Here is a 24,298-nt window from a genome sequence, read left to right on the forward strand (position 1 = left end):
ATGTATTCACTATGGGTTCCAACCCAGTGAGCAAGTGACAGCTTATTTTTGAAATTCAAAATACATGAGGTATTATTTTTCCTTCCTGAAATGGATTATAATAATAGATGTTCTTCTACCTTTTGTTACTCATATACGTTGAGGGAGTAACAGTAGTATGTGCCAATTCGAGTCCATGCCTGCATCACCTATGGTAACAGCAGCAAAGAGAATTGGAGAACTATGGGTGGCACTCCTACAATAAGAGACGGACAAAATTCTTCAAAATATATAAGAGCAATTAGATGGCAGTTTACATGACTATTCTTGGAAATCTGACTTTCAGATATTGTGGGATCTTCTGCTGTTCCGGGAACTAGAGAATGGTTGAAGGGTTATGTGTGTGTGTGTGTGTGTGTGTGTGTTTATATAATAAAAAATAAATCCTATATAAACTTGAAACATGGGCATGTTATACAGTAAAAGTTCTAGAATAATCAACCATTTTACTCTCCTATCCTTTTCTTAATAATTTAAAACATGTTGCCTCCTGCATTCTCGCACATGATACTCACACGATACATATTCCAGTTTACACAGGAAAAAACTGAGGTTCAAGAAGATGGGGTGACTTACTCAATGTTACCTGCCCAGTAAAGATCATATGCTCCCTTGGTTGCTGTCAGGGCTCGGGTCTATTCATCTGAAAAATGGACCTTGCTCCTCCTGCTTGACCACATTTCAGGCAAGATACACAAAGATAGTACACTAAGATAATATACAAGGGAGATTCCAAAAGAGTGTGTAAAATGGAATTAAAAGATAATGCAGCTTTCCATAAACTTTCTTAAGCCCCCTTATATTACCTTCCCAAGCAACACCTTGCATTTGGTAGGTAAAAGTGGAATTTTGCTATTTGTTCAGCCATTCTTGTAGTGTGCATCGCATGGTCAGACTAGCACAGACCCTGGCTGAGTTGTCATAAAGGTGATGGTAAACAGAAGATAATTGTAAAGAGAAGCATCCTAGGAAGTTGAGATTTCCTCCCTCTACACTAAAGGCTGCTTGATAAATGTTAAATTATAAAAGCCAGACTTGAGTAAGAATAAGTGGAGGAATATAGGATGCCAATATTTCTAAGCAAATGCAAACATCCTGGTTTACAAGGTTCTGGCACTATGTAAGGCACAGGCGCCCCACTGTTCCCCTCCATCCACCTTCACATCTGTGGCCTATACAAGAAAATGAAGGCTGTCTTCACAAAGCTCCTACAGTGAAGACAGAGGAAGGCTTCAGAGTTAAGGAAACCTCAGTGGGAAAAACTCCAAGCTGGAACTTCTTAGACAGAGTGGTGGCAGCTCTTAACATATTCAAGTCCCTTTAGTTAAGTAGATGGGTACACGGAGAAGTCTGTGGCAAAAGCTGTTTCTGGTTTGTACTATTGGATCGCTGTTGTTTTCTTGTATTTAAGAAGCAGGATCTTCCCCTTGTCTTCTGCTGCAGTCTATTTATAACTTCTGCACCATGGAGCCCCCCCCCCCCAAGTCACCCACCTCCAGGAGCTGAGTTTTACCTGGTAAAGGTCTTTATCATTATCACCACCCAGGGTGAACTAACTGAAGAAATAACTTGATTACAGCAGCTGGGACTTGTAAATGTTCCAACAAGGATTTTTAACTCAGGCCCTTTATGGTTATTGTTTTGTTTTGTTGTATCCCCCACCCCCCACTAGAGCTGTATTAACATTTGAAAAAATGCCCTTTCCTCCACCTCCTTAAACACAGAGGAGCACACAGACTCCTGCTTTTTTCCCTTGTGACTTTTATTGCTGGTGACTGAAGAGAAACAGGCTCTGGGTTGAGACCCTTCTTTGGTTTCCCTGACCTGAGAGTGAAAAGATCTGGATTATTTCATGGGAGCGTTATGAGCTTTCCATGTGGCTCTGTGACTCATCATATCCTATCTGTAAAATGGGGTGTTGGAAAGACTGGAGACCCATCTTTCTGACCTACCATGACTTCAGGTCAGAAGATTAAAATTAGAAAACCATGAACACATGAAAGGAAAAAGAAATCCTTGAAAGAATTAACTAAGCGACTGTTAATGAATTTCTAGGTGTTCTTTGAACGGGAGGTACTGTAAAGGTGCAGAACAGTCTTAGAACTGTGCTTTCCAGGCCTGGGGGTAGCTGCAGAGCTGAGGAAGCTTGGATTGATGCCAAGCTACAGCCCCGGGCCCCGCGGGGGGCCAGGCCCAAGTTTGGGAAAACAGAGTCGGAGTCAGGGGCTATTGTGGCCAGGACAGAGACAGAAAGACACGACGCAGCAGGCTTCCTTCCTGACTTGCTCTTATCTGAGGGCGCAGAGAGTGGGTGGGAGCTTGCCTGGGGTGCAGGTGAGGCACGTCCAGCCCGAGCCAGCCACGGGCTGCACTTCCCCTCCTCTTCCCCTACTGGCAACTCCCCATCCCAACTCCCCCCTCCATTCCTGTACTTGGGCCCCCTCCTGCTCCTCCCTCAGCACCTCCCTGGGTCCGCCCACGGTCTCCCACCCAGCTTGGGACTGCGTCATAAGTATCCCAGTCCTGGGCTTGCAGCAGCTGTAGGCAGACCGGGGAGAAAGTAGGTGCTGCTTGGGCTAGCGCGATCTCCTCTTCCAACCTGCAGCCCAGGACGCTGATTCGAGCCGCGCCTTACCGCGCAGCCCGAAGGTTCACCATGGTTAAAATCGCCTTCAATACCCCCACCGCGGTGCAAAAGGAGGAGGCGCGGCAGGACGTGGAGGCCCTCGTGAGTCGCACCGTCCGAGCGCAGATCCTGACCGGCAAGGTAGCTGTCCCCAGTGCGCCCCTCACTACCTCCTAGGGTAGGGAATGGGGGTGGGTGAAGGGGAAAGAAGGGAAGGGAAGAAGGGGCAGAGGACAAAATGCAGGCTGCCATGCAGCCCCTGGATTCCCCGGGCAGGCCCCCTGTGTGCTGTCCTTCGGGTTTGCCCGGTTGTCCTGGTTCTGTCTCTTCGCGCCACCTCCTGCTTGCCGCGTCCCGTGCCCCGGCACATCTCCACGCATCGCGCCATGTTCCCCGGGTTCCAGCTCACGCCGCCTATCCTGGAGGGAGATTGGCGGGAACTTGAGGATATCCCCTGTGACCCAATGTCATCTTCTCTTAGGGAACCTGTGGGGCTCCGGGGATCAACTGGGGCCAAGTTGCGCTGAGCCCAGGTCCAGGGAGGTTTGTAGCCTCCACTTGAGCAGAGCAAGCAAGCGGGATGATCTAGGCAGTAGATTTAACTCTCTTTTTCTTCCTTCGAAGTGGACGAAATTCTGTTGAATCTAAGTCTTTGTAGAATCGCTGAGTGTTTGTGGAGTTGGGATGGTAGGGGCAAAGGGCAGCTTTACATCAAGCGGGATGGACTGGGGTAAGTGTGTGTGCACGCGAGCCTGTGTATTTTCAGTTTCTCCCCGCTCCTAGGCAGCGTTAAGCTTTAGGTAAAGGAGCTGTCAAAACTGAAGTTGGTCTTAATTCGAGTTTTGGGTGTTCAGTGGGCCCTTGCACTGCAAAACATTGTATGTTTTCAGTGGCCTTTCCTAGCGTCTACTGTGAAAATCAATGTTGGGATACTTTCTTATTCTTTTTTTTTTTTTTCAAGTTCTTTCTTGTTGAGCAATAATACCCCACCCCACTTCCCCCATATAGACATCTGAAGCAGGTCCAATGATGTAATTTAAACTACTAAGTTTGCCAGGAACTGGGGAAATTTTCCCCTAACATGTTAGCCACTGTTTATTTAATCCAATTTCGGTTTACTTTAAACACCTACAATAGTTTTAGTGTTCAAAAACTATTGTTTTCTTCAGTACAATCTCAATTTTAAAAGGCAATCCTATATTCTTCTTATGTGAAATTTGCAAAGTGTTGGAGCATGCAGTTTTGTCCTAACTTGTCTTGTTCTCTCTATAAAGTGTTAACTTTTGTGTTCAGAATGGAGATTTGAAAAGTGCTGTGAGTGAAATGAGAATCCATGTAGTAAAACTTGATTATGCACACAATTGGAAATGCTTAATGGACTCATGCAGAATTTTTATCACTGAAACTTTCAATATTTAGTCTTGCAATTAAACTAGCTTTTGAGTACATTTTAGAACTTAAAAAGTAATACTTTCTTGCATTGTTAAAGTTTTGATTAAATAAAAGAGGTAAAAAAAAAAACTGTCCTCTTACTTATTTTGTAAGTGAAATATGGCCAGATTTTTGGGGAAGCCTAACTAGATGCCAATAGTTAAATATAGCCATTCAACGCTTCTTATTGTCCCCCTCACCACCAAAAACTTCATGATTTGTAGATAGATTCCATTAATATGCAAGTAATATTTCTGCCAGGCCTGTGGTGTGACACAGAATAAACAAAAATGAACATTTGCGCTTTGATTAGTTTTCTTTGGTAGGTTTTGGAGAAGCCTCCACTGGATCATGACCTGGCCACTATAAAACATTGACAATAATACTTGATACTTTAATTGTGATGTGTTATTCAGCTAGGTTATCCAAGATTGAGCATGCCAGAATATTATGTCAGAGTTGATGTACAATGACTTTAAAATGCAGTTCAGAGAGAAATAATCTGTGGTAACTGGTGGCCCCTACCACCCTGAACTCCAACAAATTTAAATGAAAGCAAAAAAAAATCCGTATTCTGAGTATGTAGAGATATCTTAAGAAATTGAGACTCTAATCCTTAGACAATCTTAATAATAAACTTCCCAAATTATTGGAAAAATAAATGAAATTACAATATAAACTGTTCTCATGCTTTATAGCAAGAACAAAAGAAATGAATTCCTCTCAGAATTTCAAATTAAACCATGAAATAACTTACAGCAAGTCTGTTCTCTTTCTGGACCTCAATTTAATCATCAAAATATAATTTCTAATTCTCCAGTTCTAGGTTACAGTGATTCTCAATTAAAATTCATAGTTCTGTTCTTATGGTTCTCTATGGTCTTCATAGTTAGTCAATATCTTAGTTTAGGTGTTTTAATGAAAATAAAGTTTCTGAAAATGATTGGGACACAGAGAAACCTTTAAGATTTATAAAGCATTAGTGGAGGGTTTAAACTTAAATAAATTTATGTAAGAAAATATGAATTCAAAATGTGACCTTTGAAGAAAAATATTTCTTTTGAGAAAAGAAACGTTTATCAAATGATTTCCTGCCCTTTCTTCATCTACATTAACTTCAAATACATGGACTTATTTTCACCAAATTAATTTAAGGTTAGTTATGTCTCATAAACTTTATAGTAGTTGCCGTGAAAAAGAGCCAAAACACCTCTACAATACACTAAAACAATTCTATTTACACACCAGTCAGAATGATTTACCCTTTGATTGTGAAGGCCTAGAATGACTGACTGCATTTATTCCACCCTTGAGTAATAATGCTGCCTAGGGCTACATTGTGACATACAAGACTGGGACTGAAAGGCCCTCAGGTCCCCTGCTCTGCAAAGGGCGCAGTTAACTAGTTACTTGTTTGCTTTGGATCTTTCTTCTTATTCCCAAGAAAATAATAAATTGAATAGAATTTTACAGTCACTGTTACACTGACAGCTTTGTGTCTAGCTATGGAGAAGGCTACATTTAAAATCTAGTGTTTCATTCAGGATTTGGAAAAGATTTCTTTCATGGAATGGACCGCTATAGCATATTGAGTGACATTAGGAAGTTTCATATGTATTGATGAAATTAGGAACATTAGAAAGTAGATTTCTGTCTGTAATATTTCAACATCTAAAATAAGGTGAAATGGCATATATCTGCCTTATAGAACTACTTCCTTAAAACCTAATTTTCAAAAACTTTTTGAATATTAGTTAATAAAAAAGGATAATTCTCCTATAAGTTGGCGGCAACAAAATTATTTACAGAAAATTAGTGAAGATGCACAACTGCATTCTAAAAAGCTAGTGATTTTATCAATGTACAAGTCCAAAAATAACTACTTCCACTTGCTTAAACAGTATAACTTCTAGAGATAAGCTATATTATGTTACATCTATAATTAAAAGTACTGTGCTTAAATATTTGTGTATTTGAAAATTTGTTAAGATAGTAATTTCATATATTCTTAGCACAATAAACATGTAACATACTGCATAAGTGATTTTTTTCATTTGATTCCATAAGTGTGTATTTCAAAGTAACTCATATCTATATTTGGGTTTGGGAATTCTGGAAGGAAGGTGAATGTAATTGAAGATGCTTTCACATCTATTAGATATCAGAAATTGTCTCGAAATGATTTCACTCTAAGATGACTTGATCACATGTTATTGAAATATATTAGACACAACCACAACTATGTATCTAAAGGTACAATCTTGTTTTGTTTTTTTGTCTTGCTTTTTAATACACAGGAACTTCGAGTTGCCACCCAGGAAAAAGAGGGCTCTTCTGGGAGATGTATGCTGACTCTGTTAGGGCTTTCATTCATCCTAGCAGGACTTATTGTTGGTGGAGCCTGCATTTACAAGTACTTCATGCCCAAGGTAATAGTAATTATAATTATTATATTTTGAATTACTGATTTTTATCCATCTAGTATCAACTTAAAGAATGTTGTGGTGATCAGAAAAACAAAGATTTAGGGAATATTTTCAAATTACCATTCAGTTCCTAAAATTGGTTTGTCTTCATGGTGATAACTGTAATTGGCAAGTCTCAGCACACAGTACAATGAACTGCGTGTGAGAAACAAAATGTTTTGGTGGTGAGTGTTAGAAGGCTTTAATTTTCCTGTTTGGTCTTTTAGAGTACCATCTACCGTGGAGAGATGTGCTTCTTTGATTCTGAGGACCCCGCAAATTCCCTTCGTGGAGGAGAGCCTTACTTCCTGCCTGTGACCGAGGAGGCTGACATTCGTGAGGATGACAATATCGCAATCATTGATGTGCCTGTTCCCAGTTTCTCTGATAGTGACCCTGCAGCAATTATTCATGACTTTGAAAAGGTGAGTATCTCATTCTTACAGGTGTTCCAGAATGTTCTCTGTGTCTTGGTTCTTTGGCAAGTATTAAATCCATTCATCAGTGTACATCTTTTTGAAACACAACCTTTTCACTCCTTTGCTCTTGAACACATATCACTTGATCTTGAAAGGATGTAGCTGCTTGTACTAGTAGTATTTGGAAAATCTGCAGTGCTGATACCTTCTAGATAATACTATTTTGTTTTCCCTTCCCAACAGGGAATGACTGCTTACCTGGACTTGCTGCTGGGGAACTGCTACCTGATGCCCCTCAATACCTCCATTGTTATGCCTCCAAAGAATCTGGTGGAGCTTTTTGGCAAATTGGCAGTATGTATTTTGTATTTTTCTATAATTATTCGAAGTAGTTTTGCTTCCTCATTAAAAAGATTAATGAGAGATGGACATTGTGGGCAGTGGGTTAAGTTGGCACTTGGGATACCCACATTCCATGTAGAATGCCTGGGATATAGTACTGCCTCCACCTTTGGTACAGCTTCCTGCTAATGGCAACTCCTGGACACAACAGATGATGATTTAAGTACTTTGGACCCTGCCACCAGTGTGGGAAACCCAGATGGAGTTCCTGATCTGGTCCTGGTTATTGTGGGCATTTGGGGAGTGAATCAGCAGAAGAAAAATTCATTCATATTCTCTCTCTCTCTCTTCCTTTCAAATAAATAAAAAGAAATAAACTTTAAAAATTTATGAATTAAAGGGCGGGTGTCATGGCATAGCAGGGTAAAGCTGCCACCCATGTGGGTGCTGGATTGAGTCCTGGATGCTCTACTTCCAATTCAGCTCCTTGTTAATGGCCTGGCAAAAGCAGCAGAAGATGGCCCAAGTGTTTGGGCCCCTGAAAACCATGTGGGAGACCAGATGAAGCTGCTGGCTCTGTTGCAGCCATATGGGGGAATCAACCAGCAGATGGAAGATTTCTCTCTCTCTCTCTCTCTCTCTCTCTCTCTGTAACTTTCTCTCCCTCTCTCTCTGTAACTCTGACTTTCAAAATAAAGAAAACTTAAAAAAATTAATGACTTAGGCTAAAAGATTTTGTTAAATTTTTTTTAAATAAAAAATTCTGTGAATCTAAAACTTCTGTAAAAATAGTCTTTTTTTAAAAAAAAAAGTCTGTAACTATTATGGGTATGGATTTAAGTAAGAATTTCTCATTCAGTCTTTCTTTCTTTCATTCTTAGAGTGGCAAATACCTGCCTCACATCAGTCTTTCTTTCTTTCATTCTTAGAGTGGCAAATACCTGCCTCACACTTATGTGGTTCGTGAAGACTTAGTTGCTGTGGAGGAAATTCGTGATGTTAGCAACCTTGGCATCTTTATTTACCAACTTTGCAACAACAGAAAATCCTTCCGCCTTCGTCGTAGAGACCTCTTGCTGGGTAAGAAATTTCTTCTTTTGTCCATCCTATATTATTGGGACAGTGAAGAAAGTGGGGGTGGTGTATAAGGTATTATTGGGAGCAAGTAAAAGCCACTTTTTTTGTGTATATTTCCTCACAGGTTTCAACAAGCGTGCCATTGATAAGTGCTGGAAGATTAGACACTTTCCCAACGAATTCATTGTTGAGACCAAGATCTGTCAAGAGTGAGAGGCAATAGATACAGCATAGCCTTGGTAATAAGAAGTCAGGGATTTATAATATGACTTCAACATTAAAGTTTATGGGATACTCAAAATATTTACTCATGCATTTACTCTATTGCTTATACTAAAAAAAAAAAAAGGAAAAAAAAACCTACTAACCACTGCAAGCTCTTGTCAAATTTTAGTTTAATTGGCATTGCTTGTTGTTTGAAACTGAAATTAAACAATTTCTATTTTTTCTTTGAATTTATAGGGTTTAGATTTCTGAAAGCAGCATAAATATGTCAGCTAACAACCTGACAATAATTTCCATCCTTTGTTTTTTTAAAGCATGCTCTTCACATGATCGTATGGTAGAACATGTTTTAAATTTAAAATACTTTAAGTTGTTTTTGACCTTCTTGTGTCAAATCTCTCAACAATGTTTTGTTTTGTTTTTCATTTTGTGCAACTTCTGTGAATTTAGAAATTACATTTTTGCATTTCTGTTAGGTGCTCTGTGATGAATCTGACTTACATGTGAAAAGTTTTCATGAGAAAGTCATTATTCACTAATGCAGTGATTCTTTCTCACTGATACCTGTATTGTGAAATCCACAAAACTGTATAGGTGCTGAATGCTGTAAGAAGTTTAGGTTGTATGAATTCTACAACCCTATAATAAATTTTACCTTTTATTCAGCCATTGTTTCTTTTATTTCATTGTTTGAAGTATACTTAGTGTGAAAAATTAATATTTCATCTTTGGCTTTTTGTACCAGCAATACATCTAAAATTATGATACTAGCTCTGTTCCCATCCCTACTTCCACATCTTTGTATTTTTTAAAGATTTATTATTTATTTATTTGAAAGTTGGAGTTACACAGAGAGAGGAGAGGCAGAGAGAGAAAGAGAGAGAGAGAGAGAGAGAGGTCTTCCATCCGCTGGTTCACTCCCCAATTGGCCTCAATATCCAGAGCTGCACCAATCCGAAGCCAAGAGCCAGGAGCTTCTTCCGGGTCTCCCACGTGGGTGCAGGGGTCCAAGGACCTGGGCCATCTTCTACTGCTTTCCCAGGCCATAGCATAGAGCTGGATCGGAAGAGGAGCAGTCGGTACTAGAACCAGCGCCCATATGGGATGCCAGCTCTTCAGGCCAGGGCATTAACCCACTGTGCCACAGCGCCGGCCCCTATTTGAATACTTCTATCAAAATTTTAAAAGGTAAAAATGCTCAACAAGGAAACAAAAAAAAAAAAACTAAAAACAAAAAGAACTTCACATATTGTGATCTCCATCAATTTATCTAAGAGTGTAAGCTCCATATTAAGGGGACAAGTAATATAAATTGTTTCCTTACATTAAGTTAAAAAAATTCTGACTACCTGCTTGTAGTGATATTGGTAAATTTCTGCGGTCAGAACTACCCAATCAAATCCAGTCTCAAACGCTATCATTTTTAAATGATGAAATGAACACTTAACTTTAAAAGTTCAGAAAACCCTAAATCATTGAATCCCTAAAAGTTTAAAATTAAAAAGCCCTAAAGCATGTACAAAGAAAATAAGAATGCAACACTAAGGAAATAATAACTGATCAATTCATTTCAGAAATGGTCATTTATAAAAGGAGAACAATTAACAACTAATTTCAGAAAATTGAACTCTTGAAAATATGTACAGAAAATTAGGAAAAAGCAAAAACTTTCTTTCCAAGTATATCTTAAATAATAAACATTGTTTCTGATGTTGAAACACACAGGAATGCTGGCTCTTGCAGCTATTTGGTCTTGTTCCAGACATTCTGATCAGTACACTGATATGTGAAACACTAAAGATGTGATAAAGGTCTGCTCTAAACACATTTATTTTAAAAAAATATTTATTGATTGATTTGAGAAGCAGAGTGGCAGAAAGAGAGCAGGAGAGACAAAAAAGAGAGGGGGAGAAATAATTTATCCACTGATTCACTTCCCAGTTGGCAACAATGGCCTGCGCTGGTCCAAGTCAAAGCCAGGAGCACAATGTATATATGCATCAAAAATCACATAGTACCCTGTAAGTATGAACAATTATTACATCTCAGTTAAAATTTTTAAAAATAATATAGGAAAAAAAGAAGCATTTTAAATATTTTTATTGTGGTATTCATATAAAGAATAGATTTCATGTAGTTCATAGATACGAATCAAAGAATAAAATGATACAACCCTTCCACCCCCTTTCTTTATTTCTTATTTTTAAATTTTTGAGATAACATTTTAAATTTAAATTATAATCAAAGGCTTAGTGCTCCAATTATAAAGAGTTCAATAAGTAAAGAGTAAAAAGACTGTAGTACAGCAGAAATATAGTCAAGGGCCATAAACAATAACCAAATGAAAAAAATAACCAATATCACTCATGCATTTTAATTTTAAAATAATCATAGATCATTAAAACTATAGTAGTACATCATTCTTAAACACTGGCTTGACAAAGATAAGGCAGTTTGACAAAACTATATTTGCAGTATTACTGACACAGGAATTTTTTTTTTTTTTTTGGACAGGTAGAGTGGACAGTGAGAGAGAGACAGAGAGAAAGGGCTTCCTTTGCCATTGGTTCACCCTCCAATGGCCGCCGCGGCCAGCCCGCTGCGGCACGCTGCGGCCAGCGCACCGCGCTGATCCGATGGCAGGAGCCAGGTGCTTCTCCTGGTCTCCCATGGGGTGCAGGGCCCAAGCACTTGGGCCATCCTCCACTGCACTCCCAGGCCACAGCAGAGAGCTGGCCTGGAAGAGGGGCAACCGGGACAGAATCCGGCGCCCCAACCGGGACTAGAACCCAGTGTGCCGGCGCCACAAGGCTTAGGATTAGCCTAGTGAGTTGCGGGCCCAGGCCTCTTTTTTGTTTTTGTTTTTTGATTTTTTAAAAAAATGTATGTGAATGGAAGGGGGGAGGGAGAGGGAAAGGAGAGGGTTGCGGGTGGGAGGGAAGTTATGGGGGGGGAAGCCATTGTAATCCATAAGCTGTGCTTTGGAAATTTATATTCATTAAATAAAAGTTAAAAAAAAAGTATTTCCCAATTAAAAGGGAGGACATGCAATTTTGTCTTTCTGTACATCAAAATGTTTGCAGCTGGAGGATAACATGTTGGGTGCAATAAACTGGACCCTGAAAGACAAATACATGAATCAAATAGAAAAATCATTTTTTAAAAGGTATTGAATTATGCTTACAAACTTTTTAGAATGTAAGATATTAGTGGGCTAATAGGAAACTTTAAAAATTAGTAAGATTCAGTATAATATAAACAAAAGCCAAAAATTCTTCTTTATACCACCAACAACCAATTAAAGAATAAAACCAACAGATAAAAATATGCTACACACTCACAACAAGGTCATAAAGTAGTCCCAACAAGAAATTTGTAGAATTATTACTGAGAAAAATCATAAAACTTAACAAGGAAATATAAAAGAAGATTTAAGTAAGTAGACAGGGATTAAAATACATTATAAAAAAATGAATTATTCTCCATTTAAATCCATTAGTTTAACCACATCTCAATTAAAATCCCAAAATAATTATTTTGGAACTTGGTAAAATTATTTGAAGTTTCATCCAGAAGCATATCAGGAAAAGTAAAGAAAAAAGGAAAAAAAGGAATAATTGGGGTCAGGGACTTCTTAACTGAGCTGTTATTAAATCACAGGTGACAAAATGACTTACATACAAGAAAGAAAATGAAATGCCAAAACCAGAAACCCCAGTATGAAGGCACTTTAAAAGTTTTTAGAAAATGGAGTTGAAAGATGTTTATTTTGGTGCAAAATATTCTGAAATCCATTCATACTAGGCATCTTCAAAAATTCCATGGAAAATGCATATTAGGAAAAACTATTAATGTATTTCAAAGTTTTTTGCATGGCAATAAAATCATCTTTTAATTCAATTTTCCTATGAACTTTTTGAAGTATTTTCACACGTAAAAGAGCACTGTTCTAATGGAAGCTTCATGCAGTGGGATGTATTACCCAGCCAACTGGTGATAAAAATTGCTGAGAAAACTGGAAAAATAAGAGTCCTAATTGTCGCAGTTTACGACAGTTATAAAGCTAGCAAACTGCAAAGTGAAATCTTTTTAAAAATATTTACTACTAATGAATTTTTTTATATAGAGAAAACTTCAAAACCACTAAAAGTATAACTAAGTGATAACATGACTCTAGAATCTGTGAGAAATTGATATTTGACAGAGACCAGTTCATTGATTATCTCTACAATAACTCAGAACCTAGAATCTGTTATCAATTAGAAAAGTGGTCAGATATCCAAGAGATGTTCTGTGAGGCACTGTTTTAGATTTAATACCTTATGCCACCTTTTCATGCTATCCATCCAAGCACTTTGAACATGGTCATTCATTCATTTCTCATTTGGAAGGTATTGTGCTAGGTACTGGGGACATGTATAGTTGTGAGCAAAACAGGGACACTGCCCTATTGAGCACATATCTCTGGGGGAGAAAGAAGTTTCCTTTTTCAAATAATTACAAATTTCGTATAAAGAAAAATATATAAAATGTCTGTAAGTGTTTATAACAGGGGACACAAATCCAGACTATCAATAAAGTCTTAAGAGAATTTGGAATTTGAACTGATAGTTGAAGGATGAGTAATATAATTTAGGTAAAATTAAAGGAGAGCATTTTAGGCTCAAGTAAGTGGAAACTAAGTCTCTGAAGCAGGAAGGAGTGTAGCTGTTGGAGAAAGTGAAAGAAAGAGAGATTAAAACACATCGAGTAAAGAAAATTTTATGAAAAGATGTTGGAAAATGGACAGAGACCAGATCCTGCAGGATCCTGCAGGCTGTGTTTAAAAAATGACTTTATACTATCAGCAACGGGAAAAGATTAAAATATTTTAAATAGGGCCAAGAGTGGGAAACAATCGGTATTTTTAAAAGATTAACAATAGTGAGGAAAATGTAAGACAAAGGGAAAATAACAAGATCTGTTAAGAAGCCATTTCAGTATTACAAGCAAGAGATGACAATAGGTTGGAACAGGAAAGTGTCAGTGATCAAAAAAAAAAAAAAGCAATTAAATCAAAATATATTTTGGTACAAAATTTATAGAAAATAATTACAAGCTGAATATGTACAATGAAGAATGTCAAAGGGTTTTATTATTGATGTCTCCCAGCTTTCTCACTTACATATTTGGATAACAAATAACATAATTTGGACCTGCAGATCCCAGAACTTAGGATAAATACAGGGAAACTGATGTGTCACTCAGGGTCTTGGCAGAAGACAGTTGGCAACTTCAAACAGTATAATGAAGGGAGATTAATAGAGAGGAAATTATAAGGTGCAAGAAGGGTTAATAAATACCAACAAAGCCCAGTGAAGTTTAGCGGGCCAACCACAATGCTGACCCCTCATGACTTCTAACTATGAAGGTGCAAGAGGAAGGAATAATTCCTAGAACCTGGAAAGATTATCTATAGGTGCTGGTTTGTATCTCTGTTGCTCCTCCTCTGATCCAGTTCTCTGCTATGGCCTGGAAAAGCAAAAGTCCTTGGGCCCCTGCACCCATGTGGGAGACCTAGAAGATGCTCCTGGCATTAGATAGGCCTAGCTCTGGATGTTGCGGCCATTTGGGAAGTGAACCAGTGCATGAAAGACCTTTCTCTGTCTCTCCTTCTCTGTCTGTAATGCTACCTCTCAAATAAACAAATAAAAAATCTTTACACAAAAGAAAATTACATAATTCTAAAAGTGAAGAAATGGAAAAAGATATTTCATGCAACCTGTAACAAAAAGTAAGCATCAGACCCAACAAACTTTAAATAAACAATCCAAAGAGATCCAAGCAAATCATGACATAATGGTAAAGGAGTAAATTCATAAAGATAGGACAATTTATATATGCGTATACCCAACATTGGAGCAGCTAAATATATAAGGAAAATATTAAAATAACTGAAAGGGCCGACGCCGCAGCTCACTAGGCTAATCCTCCGCCTTGTGGCGCAGGCACACCAGGTTCTAGTCCCAGTCAGGGCGCCGGATTCTGTCCCGGTTGCCCCTCTTCCAGGCCAGCTCTCTGCTGTGGCCCGGGAGTGCAGTGGAGGATGGCCCAAGTGCTTGGGCTCTGCACCCCATGGGAGACCAGGATAAGTACCTGGCTCCTGCCATCGGATCAGCGCGGTGCACTGGCCGCAGCGGGCTGGCCGCGGCGGCCATTGGAGGGTGAACCAATGGCAAAGGAAGAGCTTTCTCTCTGTTTCTCTCTCTCTCACTGTCCACTCTGCCTGTCAAAAAAATAAAAATAAATAAAAATAAATAACTGAAAGGATAAATATACAATACAATTATGGTGAGGAACTTAATACCTCATTTTAAGCAATGATAGATAACTGAGAAGGAAATAAATCATGAAACAGAGGAATTAAACAATACTATAGACCAAACGGACTCAACATATATACACATAACCTTCCATCCAGCTGCAATGGAATAAAAATTATTCTCAATCACATTTGGAACATTCTCTGAATTATACCATATGTTAAGTCACAATACAAGTTTTAACAAATTTCTGTCTCTACCTCTGTAACTCTGTCTTTCAAATAAATAAAAAATAAATCTTAAAAAAGAATGCTAGGCCGGCGCCGTGGCTCAATAGGCTAATCCTCCACCTTGCGGCGCCGGCACACCGGGTTCTAGTCCCGGTTGGGGCGCCGGATTCTGTCCCGGTTGCCCCTCTTCCAGGCCAGCCCTCTGCTATGGCCAGGGAGTGCAGTGGAGGATGGCCCAGGTGCTTGGGCCCTGCACCCCATGGGAGACCAGGAAAAGCACCTGGATCCTGGCTCCTGCCATCGGATCAGCGCGGTGCGCCGGCTGCAGCGGCGGCCATTGGAGGGTGAACCAACGGCAAAGGAAGACCTTTCTCTCTCTGTCTCTCTCTCTCACTGTCCACTCTGCCTGTCAAAAAAAAAAAAAAAGAATGCTAAAATCATATCAATTATCGTTTTTGAGAACAATGCTGTGAAACTAGAAATCAATAGCAAGAGGAAGACTGGAAAACTCACAAATACATACAAATTAAGCAATACACGAACAGCCAATGGGTCAAAGAAAAATTAAAATAAAACTAAAAGAAATATCTTGAGAAAAAAATAAAATCACAATACACTAAAACTTATTGAATGTAGCAAAGATGCTCTAAGAGGGAAGTTTATAGCAATAAATGGCTACATTAAGAAAACATAAGCATGTGAAATAAAGTAGTTTACAACTCTAATAACTAGAAAAAGAAAAAAAACAAGCCCAAAGTTAGCAGAAAGAAGGACATAATAAATATTAGAACAGAAATAAATGAAGTAGAGACTAGAAAATAATGGAAAAAACCAATAAAACTAGAATATTTTTCATGATGAATGAAATTATAAAATTTTAGCAAGACTATGAATAAGGGAGACTCAAATAAAATTATAAGAGAAAGAGCAAGCATTACAACTGATACCAGAGAAATATAAACTACTATAAATAAATACTATAAACAATAATATACTAATAAATTGGGTACCCAAAAAATGTGTAAATCCTAGGACACATACCATCTACTAGAACTGAACTATGAAAGGAGATTGATTAAGCAATCAAAAACCTCCCAAGAAAAAAAGTCCAGGACCAGATGGCTTCACTGGTGAATTCTATCAAACACTTAATATATACTGATGTCACTCCTTCCCAAATTCTTCAAAAACTTCTGGGAGAGGGAAGAATCCAATGAATATAATTCTATGAATTCAACTTTACTCTGATACCAAAGGCGACACTTCAAGAAAATAAAGTTACAAGCCAAGATTACTGAAGTATATAGACATAAAAATTCTTTGCAAGATATTAGTGAACTATATCCAGCAAAATATTAAAAAAGTTTATACAACTTCATCAAGTGGCATCTAGATTTTTAATGCAAGAATGTCTCAACATATGCAAATTAAAAATTTGAAACAACACATTAACAAAATGATGAATAAAATTCATATGACCATATCAATAGACCCATGAAAATAATTTTATAAATGCAATATCCTTTCATGAAAAAAACTCTTAATCAATTTTGTATAGAAGGAATGGATCTCAGTCCAAAAAAGGCCATGTATGGCATGCCTACAGCTAACAATATACTCAACAGGAACAAGGTAAGGATGGTGACCTCATCTATTCTATTTAACATAATACTAGAATTCTAACCAGAGTCATCAGGTTAAAAAAAATTAAAGGTTTCCAAATCTGAAGGGAAGAAGTAAAATTATCAATTTTGATATGACATGATCTTATATTTTGCAAACCCTAAAGACTCTCTCAAAACCTGCTACAGCTAGCTAATACATGAATTCAGTAAACTTGCAGTAAAGTAAACCAATATATAAAGTCAGTTGCATTTCTGTACACTAATAACCTATTTGAAAAGGAAATTAAGGTAACAATTCCATTTAATAGTGTCAGAAAAATGATACACAGGCATACATTTAACCAGGGAAGTCTAATATGTGTGCACTGAAAATACAAAACATTTGAAAGCAAATAGACACAAAGTGAATGAAAAGATATACTTTATTTATGAAATTGAAAGGTAACATTATTAAAAATATCTATACAACCTGAAGAAATTTACAAGTTTAATGCAACCACTACCAAAATCTCAATGGCCCTTTCTACAGAAATAGAACACATTATTGTAAAATATACGTGGAACTAGAGAAGACCCAAATAAACAGAGCAGTCTTGAGCAAGAAGAACAAAGCTGGAGACATTATACTACATTTAGACAAGGGCAATAGGAATACAAAGGAGGAAAGGATAATAACTTAGTAAGGGGTATTGGGAAGTTGGATATTCACATGCAGATGAATAGGGTTGTGCAGCCATTTGTTGAATAAATGAGTAGATGGAAGATCTATTTCTATCTCTCACAGTCATTCAGCCTTTCAAATAAATAAATCTTAAAAAAATACAAATAGACCACATTTATCATCAGGGAAATGCAAATCAAAACCACAGTGAAATATCCACACTTACTTAAATAGCCATTATCAAAAAGTAAAACAGCAAATGTTTGCATGGATGTGGTGAAAAGTAAACCATTGTACATTGTTGGTTGGAATTTGTTCATCCATAAAGGAAAAAAAAATAGGGAGGTTCCTCGAGACAGTAAAAGTATAACTATCACTTGAGCAAAAAATTTCACTTTTGAGTATATATATATGTACTTATGTGTGTGTATATATCTCTCCAAAAGAATTTAAATCATTACAACAAAGAGAAATCTTCATCCCCATATTCATTGTAGCATTTTTTACAAAGGCTCATATATGGAGAATATGTAAATGTGAATCAATGGATGAATTGATAAATTGTGATATATGCATGCAATTTCCTAATATAGAAGGAAATTTCCTAATATAGAACGAAATTCTGATATTTGCAACAAATGGATATACCTGGAGGGCATTATAGTAGGCAAAATTAGGCAGAAATAGACTGGAAAATGCTATATGATTGAGTTTAAAAATAGTCAAATTAATAGATGCAGAGAATAGAATGGTGGTTTCCAGAAACTAGAGAAGGGGTAAATTATGAAGGGATAATTAAAATGTCCAAAGTTCAAGTTATGAATGATGCTAGTTCTGCAGATCTACTATACAGCAAAATGAGTATAGCTAATAATACTTCATTGTATACTAAAAATCACTAGGAAAATAGATCTTACATAAAATGTTCTAAGTATAAAACAAAATATAACTAATAAAATGCCAAAAAGGCACTTTGGGAAGTGGTGGACATATTTTATAGCCTTAATAATTATAATAGTTTCACAGGTATTTATTCCAAACCAAACTCGTTGAACAGTGTACATTTTATCTATTCATCAGCTGAAAGAAATTCTCATTGTTTACCCCTTCTTGCATATTATGAATAATGGTGTAGTAAATATTTTTTCAGAATTTTTAATGTGAAAGTATACTTTCATTTCCCTAGGAATGGAATGGCTGGGTCATTTGCTTGCACTGTGTTAAACTTTTTCAGGCACGTCAAGTTGTCTTCTAAGAGGTTGTATAGTCCAATTCATTTATCAACTGTTTAAACTCAACTTTTGCATACCTCAAAACTGAAAAAAATGTTGGAGTGCCTCGATATATGGGCCTGAGCGTTTTCCCATCTCAATATTGGAAGGTTTATATAAACTTTGAATCTGAATCACTTGAGATGGTTCTTGTACTTTCCACTTGAAAAAGTGGTCTCACAACTTCCTTTATATTTATGGTGGTTGCTTAACAATTTGAGCAGATTTCAGAAGGTTCATTGAACAATGAAAATGAAACATAAAAATATGAAATGCAAACTTTCTCAGGGTAAGACCTATCAAACTCAAGACAATTTTTAAAGATTTATTTTATTTATTTGAAAAGCAGAATTAGAGAGAGAGGTAGAGACAGAGAGAGGTCTTCCATCCACTGGTTCACTGGGTACAGGGGCCCAAGGGGGCTCTTCTTCCACTACAAGGGCCATCTTTCACTGTTTTCCTAGGCCATTAGCAGACAGCCGGATGGGAAGTGGAGCAGCTGGGACTCAAACAGAAAACCACAGGGGATGCTGGTACCTCAGGCCAGGGCTTTAACCCACTGCGCCACAGCGCTGGCCCCTCAAGACATTTTTTAAAGAGATGATATGCAGGCAGGTGTTGTGGTATAGCACGTAAAGCCCCCACCTGCAGTACCAGCATCCTATATGCACCGATTGAAGAACTGGCTATTCCACTTCTGATCCAGCTCCCTGCTAATGCACCTGGGGAAACAACAGAGTATGATCCAGATGTTTGGGCCCCTGCACCCACATGCGAGATTTAGAAAAAGCTCCCAGCTCCTGGCTTCAGCCTGGCACAACCCTGGCCGTTGTGACCATTTGGGGAGTGAACCAGCAGATGGAAGATCTCCCCCCCCCCCCCCGCCTTTCCAATAAATAAAATAAATCTTTTTTTTTTAAAAGTGATGACATCAGCCACTTAGCACATCTCCAAAGAGTTGAGGGTCCTGGTAATTTCACGAGGTCAATGTAGTTTTTTTCCTTTGTTTGTTTACATTGTTAATTGAAGAAAAATGGGTGCCTCTTATAAGTTTTTTTCTTTTTCTTTTTAGATTAGGAAGCAAATGGAGTACTAAAAAAGCAATGTTGGGACCCTAAAGTGGATGCCCAGTGATTTCCAATCAAAATTAGTCAAATTGATGAAAGCAATGAGCAGGAACATCATCATAGTCAAAAACAACTCTCTGATGAAGTGTCTAGGATTTTTCTGCTAAAGCTTTAGCTAACTTTCTCAAAACATTGTCATAAGCAAATACTAGCAGTTTTTTAAAAAGATGTATTTATCTCCAGATGGTCGCAACATCAAGGACTAGGCCAGTCCCAAGCCAGGAGCCAGGAATTTTTCCAGCTCTCGCAGGTGGGTATAGAGGCCCAAGCACTTGGACCATCTTCTGTTGCTTTCCTAGGCCATTAGCAGGGAGCTAGGACAAGGACTGGCACCATATAGGGTGCTTGCATTGCAGGCTTTATCCACTATGCCACAATGCTGGTCCCAATATAACCATTCTTAAACATCCTTAAATACTGTTGCCAAGACCTTTGTTTTTTACCAGTATGCTGTTACTTTGACTCAACAGCCACCACCTTTTGATAGCCATTGCTGTGGTTATGCTTTGTCTTCAAGATTGTACTGATAAAGCCAGGTTTCACCTCTTGCTTCAGTCTTCAAAGAAATGCTTCAGGATCTTTGCTTCTCTTGCTTAACATTTCCACTGAAACATGTACTTTTTTCTGCAGCTGATCTAGGCACAACAGTTTTGAGACCCATTAAGTAGAAAGTTTGCTCAACTTTAATTTTTCATTCATAACTACGCAATTTGAACCAATTGAGACGTCTACTGCTATAATGCTATTGTTTCTGCTGTTAATCATTGATCATCTTTCAATTAGGGCACAAACAAATTTTTTTTTCTTACAAATTGATCTAGGTTGTCCGCTGCTGTGGACTTCATTTTCAGCATCACCTTGTACCTTCTTGAAATGAATTATCCATCTCTAAATTCTTGATTGGGAGGGAGATTGTTCCCACAAACTTTTAAGCATTCATCTGTGATTTCCCCAAACTTCACTGTAAATTTTGTTTGTTCCTCCTTCAGTTTTAGCAGAATGATTTTAAATTGATGTCTAATCCTTAATATATTGAAGCAGATACTGTTCGGAAATATTATGTTAGTATGAATTTACTTTGGACAAACATTTTTGAAATCCATGCACATTTCTCATAAAATGGATTTTCAGTGAACTGTTTGAATGGCTCTTATAGGAAAAATACAACTTGTTCAGTAGAAATTGAGTAACCTAGTGGGATCAATAATATACAGAGTAAATGAGAATTCTACATATATCTAAAAATTAATTAGTTGTGGGCAAAAATTAGAATATTTTTATACCTGTCAACTGAAAAAAAGTAAGACACAATGCAGGTGAAAATACAGTAATAATAGTCATTTAGTTTTTTTAAAGATTTATTTATTTATTTGAAATGCAGAGTTGCAGAAGCAGAGAATGAAAGTAAAAAAGAGAGAGGGGGAGAGAGAGAGAGAGGTCTTCCATCCGCTGTTTGCCAATGGACTTAATTTCTTTAATATTATGGTAAAATATAATAATATAACACCATCCCGAAGTCTCTGTAACCATTAAATTACTCCACATCCCTCTAATGGAAAAGTTAATAGCAACCACTGGCCTAATTTCTATTTGTTTATTGGAGTTTTTTGTAAATTTTTGAATTGGATTTTTTTTTAATTTGTAGGGATTCTTTTATATTCTGTCTATTAATGTCTTACAAAATATATAATTTACAAATATTTCTCTCATTCTGTAGGTTGCTTTTTTATAATTGAAAAATAGTATCTTTTGGTGCACAGAAGTTTTTAGTTTGGGTAAAATCCAGCTTCTCAATTGTTCCTTTGTTACATGTGTATTGATACCTAAGACATAATCATCAAATTTGTCAATATAAAATTTCTCTGTTTTCTTTGAAGAAACAATCTCAGCTTGCTAGTGCTTTTCTGAGAATTACTGCATTAATATTCATAAACAGTTATTGATCTATAGTTTTTTTCCTGTGATTCTGTTGCTTGGTTTCTTTTCAGGGTCATAATTGCCTTGTGGAATGAATTGGTAAGTGTTCTTTCTCTTCAATATTTCGAAAATGCTTGACAAAGATTGGTGTCAAAACTTTCAGTGTTTGCTGGAGTTCTCCAGTGAACATTTGGTTCTGGGCTTTTCTTATTGAGAGATTTATGTACAATTTCCTTACTTGTAACAGGTTTATTTGAGTCCTTATATTTCTTCATGTCTCAGATTTGGTAGAAAGTATGTTTCTAGGAACTTATTCTTTCCTTTTGGTTGTCTTATTAGTTGAAATAAAAGTATTTATATTACTTTCCTTTAGTCCTTTTTATCTGAAGTCAGTAGTACTGTCCCCATTTTCATTTCTGACATTAAGAATTAAAATTTTTAAGCCAGTTTAGCTAGAAGTTTGTCTGAATTTTGATGTTTTTCAAATAAATACTTTTGATCTTGTTAGTTTATGCCATGGTTCTTTTCATTGTTTATTTTATTTACCTCTACCTTTTTCCCTTTATTTCCTTCCTCCTTTTAGCTTTGGATTGTTTACTCTTCTGTCATGAAGTCATTGGTTTGAGATCTTACTTGTTTTTTAATGTATCCATTTCAAGTAAAATTTTGCTTTTGCCACATGCCATTAAATTCAGTGTCTTGTGTTTTCATTTTTAGCTGGATCAGGTATTTTCTAATTCTTTTTTTAATTTCCTCTTGTATACACTGATAGTTTAAAAGCATGTTCTTTGGGGCTGGCATTGTGGCACAACATGTTAAGCTGCCTCCAGAGAGGCCATCATCCAGTATGAGGGCCAGTTTGAGTCCCAGATATTTCACTTGTGATCCATCTCTCTGCTAATGTGCCTGGAAAAGTAGCAGAACATAGCCCAAATGCTTGGGCCCCTACACCCATATGGGAGATCCAGATTGAGTTCATGTTTCCTGACTTCAGCCTGCCCCCCATCCCAAGGCTCTTGCAGCCTTTTGGAGAGTGAGTGAATCTGCCAATGGAAAATTCTCTCTCTCTCTCTCTCTTCCTCCCTTTCATTCTCTCTCTCTGTGTGTACGTATGTCTCACTCTCTATAACTCTGTCTTTCAAAGAAATAAATTAATATATTTTTAAAATAATGTGCTGGTACTCAAGGGGCTTCCATAGCCATGGAAACTCATGACTGGTGCATAGGGAGATTACTGATGCCATAAACAGGAGTGTCAATTTGTAAAGTCAACGACAGGAGTCACTGTGCACTTATTCCTCATGTAGGATCTCTGTCCTTAATGTGCTCTACATTGAGGCTTAATGCTATAATGAGTACTCAAACAGTATATTTCACTTTGGGTTTCTATGGGGGTGCAAACTGTTGAAATCTTTACTTAATGTATACTAAACTGATCTTCTGTAAAAAAAAAAAAAAGAAGAAATTAGCAATTCCCAACTTGACTCTCACTGGGATTAAACATGACAATAGGTCTGATCTGATTTCATCATCATTTAAAAAATCATCTATTATTTTTCACTTTATGTTTCTGTGTGGGAGCAAACTGTTGAAATCTTTACTTAATGTATGCTAAACTGATCTTCTGTATATAAAGAGAATTGAAAATGAATCCTCATGTGAATGGAAGGGGAGAGGGAGTGGGAAAGGGGAGGGTTGCGGGTAGGAGGGACGTTATGGGGGGGAAGCCATTGTAATCCATAAGCCGTACTTTGGAAATTTATATTCATTAAATAAAAGTTAAAAAAATGTCTATTTTCCTCAAAAAAAATGTGCTGGTTATTTCTGCATGTTTGTGAGTTTTCCTGGTACTTCTTCTGTTATTGATTATAGTTTTGTGTCATTGTGATTGGAAAACATGCTCTATGATCATTTTTAATTTAAGAAGATTTGTTTTGTAGTCTAACATATGGTTTATCCTACAAAGCATTTCATAAAAATGTGTAGTCTGCTTTGTTGACATTTCTGTATATATCTGTTAGGTTTAATTAGTTTATATATTGTCGGGGTTCACCATTTTCTTATTGGTGTTTTGTTTCTTTGTTCTATCATTATTGGAAGTGGGGTATTAAAGACTTCAACTTTATTTCTGAACTTTCTATTTTTGCCTTCAATTCTGTCAATGTTTGTTTCATGTATCTGGGAGCTCATTTTTTTAAAAAGATTTATTTATTTGAAATGCAGAATTACAGAGAGGCAGATGATAAAAGAGAGGTCTTCCATTTGCTAGTTCACTCCCCAGATTACTGCAATGGCCAACATTGTGCCAATCCAAATCAAAAAGCCAGGAGCTTCTTCCAGGTGTCTCACATGTGTTCAGGGGCCCAAGTACTTAGACCATCTTCTACTGCTTTCCCAGGCCATAGCAGAGACCTGGATCAGAAGTGGAACAGCTGATTCCAGATTTCTGCTAACATGCACCCTGGCAGGCAATGAGAAATAACACAAGTGCTTGGGTCTATGGCACCCACATGGGAGATTTGGAGGGAGTTCTTGGCTCCT

The 24,298-nt window shown here is 37.3% G+C and overlaps 1 protein-coding gene across 4 annotated transcripts; it reads left to right on the plus strand.

Moving 5' to 3' along the window:
• The first annotated feature begins 2,558 nt into the window (after positions 1-2,558).
• ITM2A (integral membrane protein 2A) lies at positions 2,559-9,289 on the plus strand. Of its 4 annotated transcripts, none has more exons than XM_051827368.3 (6): positions 2,559-2,809; positions 6,394-6,525; positions 6,789-6,986; positions 7,224-7,334; positions 8,252-8,402; positions 8,524-9,289. In XM_051827368.3, exons 1-6 carry the CDS (start codon positions 2,696-2,698, stop codon positions 8,610-8,612), a joined length of 795 nt encoding a protein of 264 aa, XP_051683328.1. In that variant the 5' UTR covers positions 2,559-2,695; the 3' UTR covers positions 8,613-9,289. The 4 variants fall into 4 exon arrangements, with proteins under 4 accessions (XP_051683328.1, XP_002720183.1, XP_089180006.1 ...); XM_002720137.6 differs by having other exon boundaries at positions 2,559-2,806; XM_089323880.1 differs by lacking the exons at positions 8,252-8,402; positions 8,524-9,289 and adding an exon at positions 7,806-8,099.
• Positions 9,290-24,298: the final 15,009 nt, after the last annotated feature.

Source organism: Oryctolagus cuniculus, chromosome X (assembly GCF_051225735.1).
Source record: "Oryctolagus cuniculus isolate XC-2025 breed Fujian yellow rabbit chromosome X, ASM5122573v1, whole genome shotgun sequence".
In the NCBI taxonomy this organism is placed as follows: Eukaryota; Metazoa; Chordata; class Mammalia; order Lagomorpha; family Leporidae; genus Oryctolagus; species Oryctolagus cuniculus.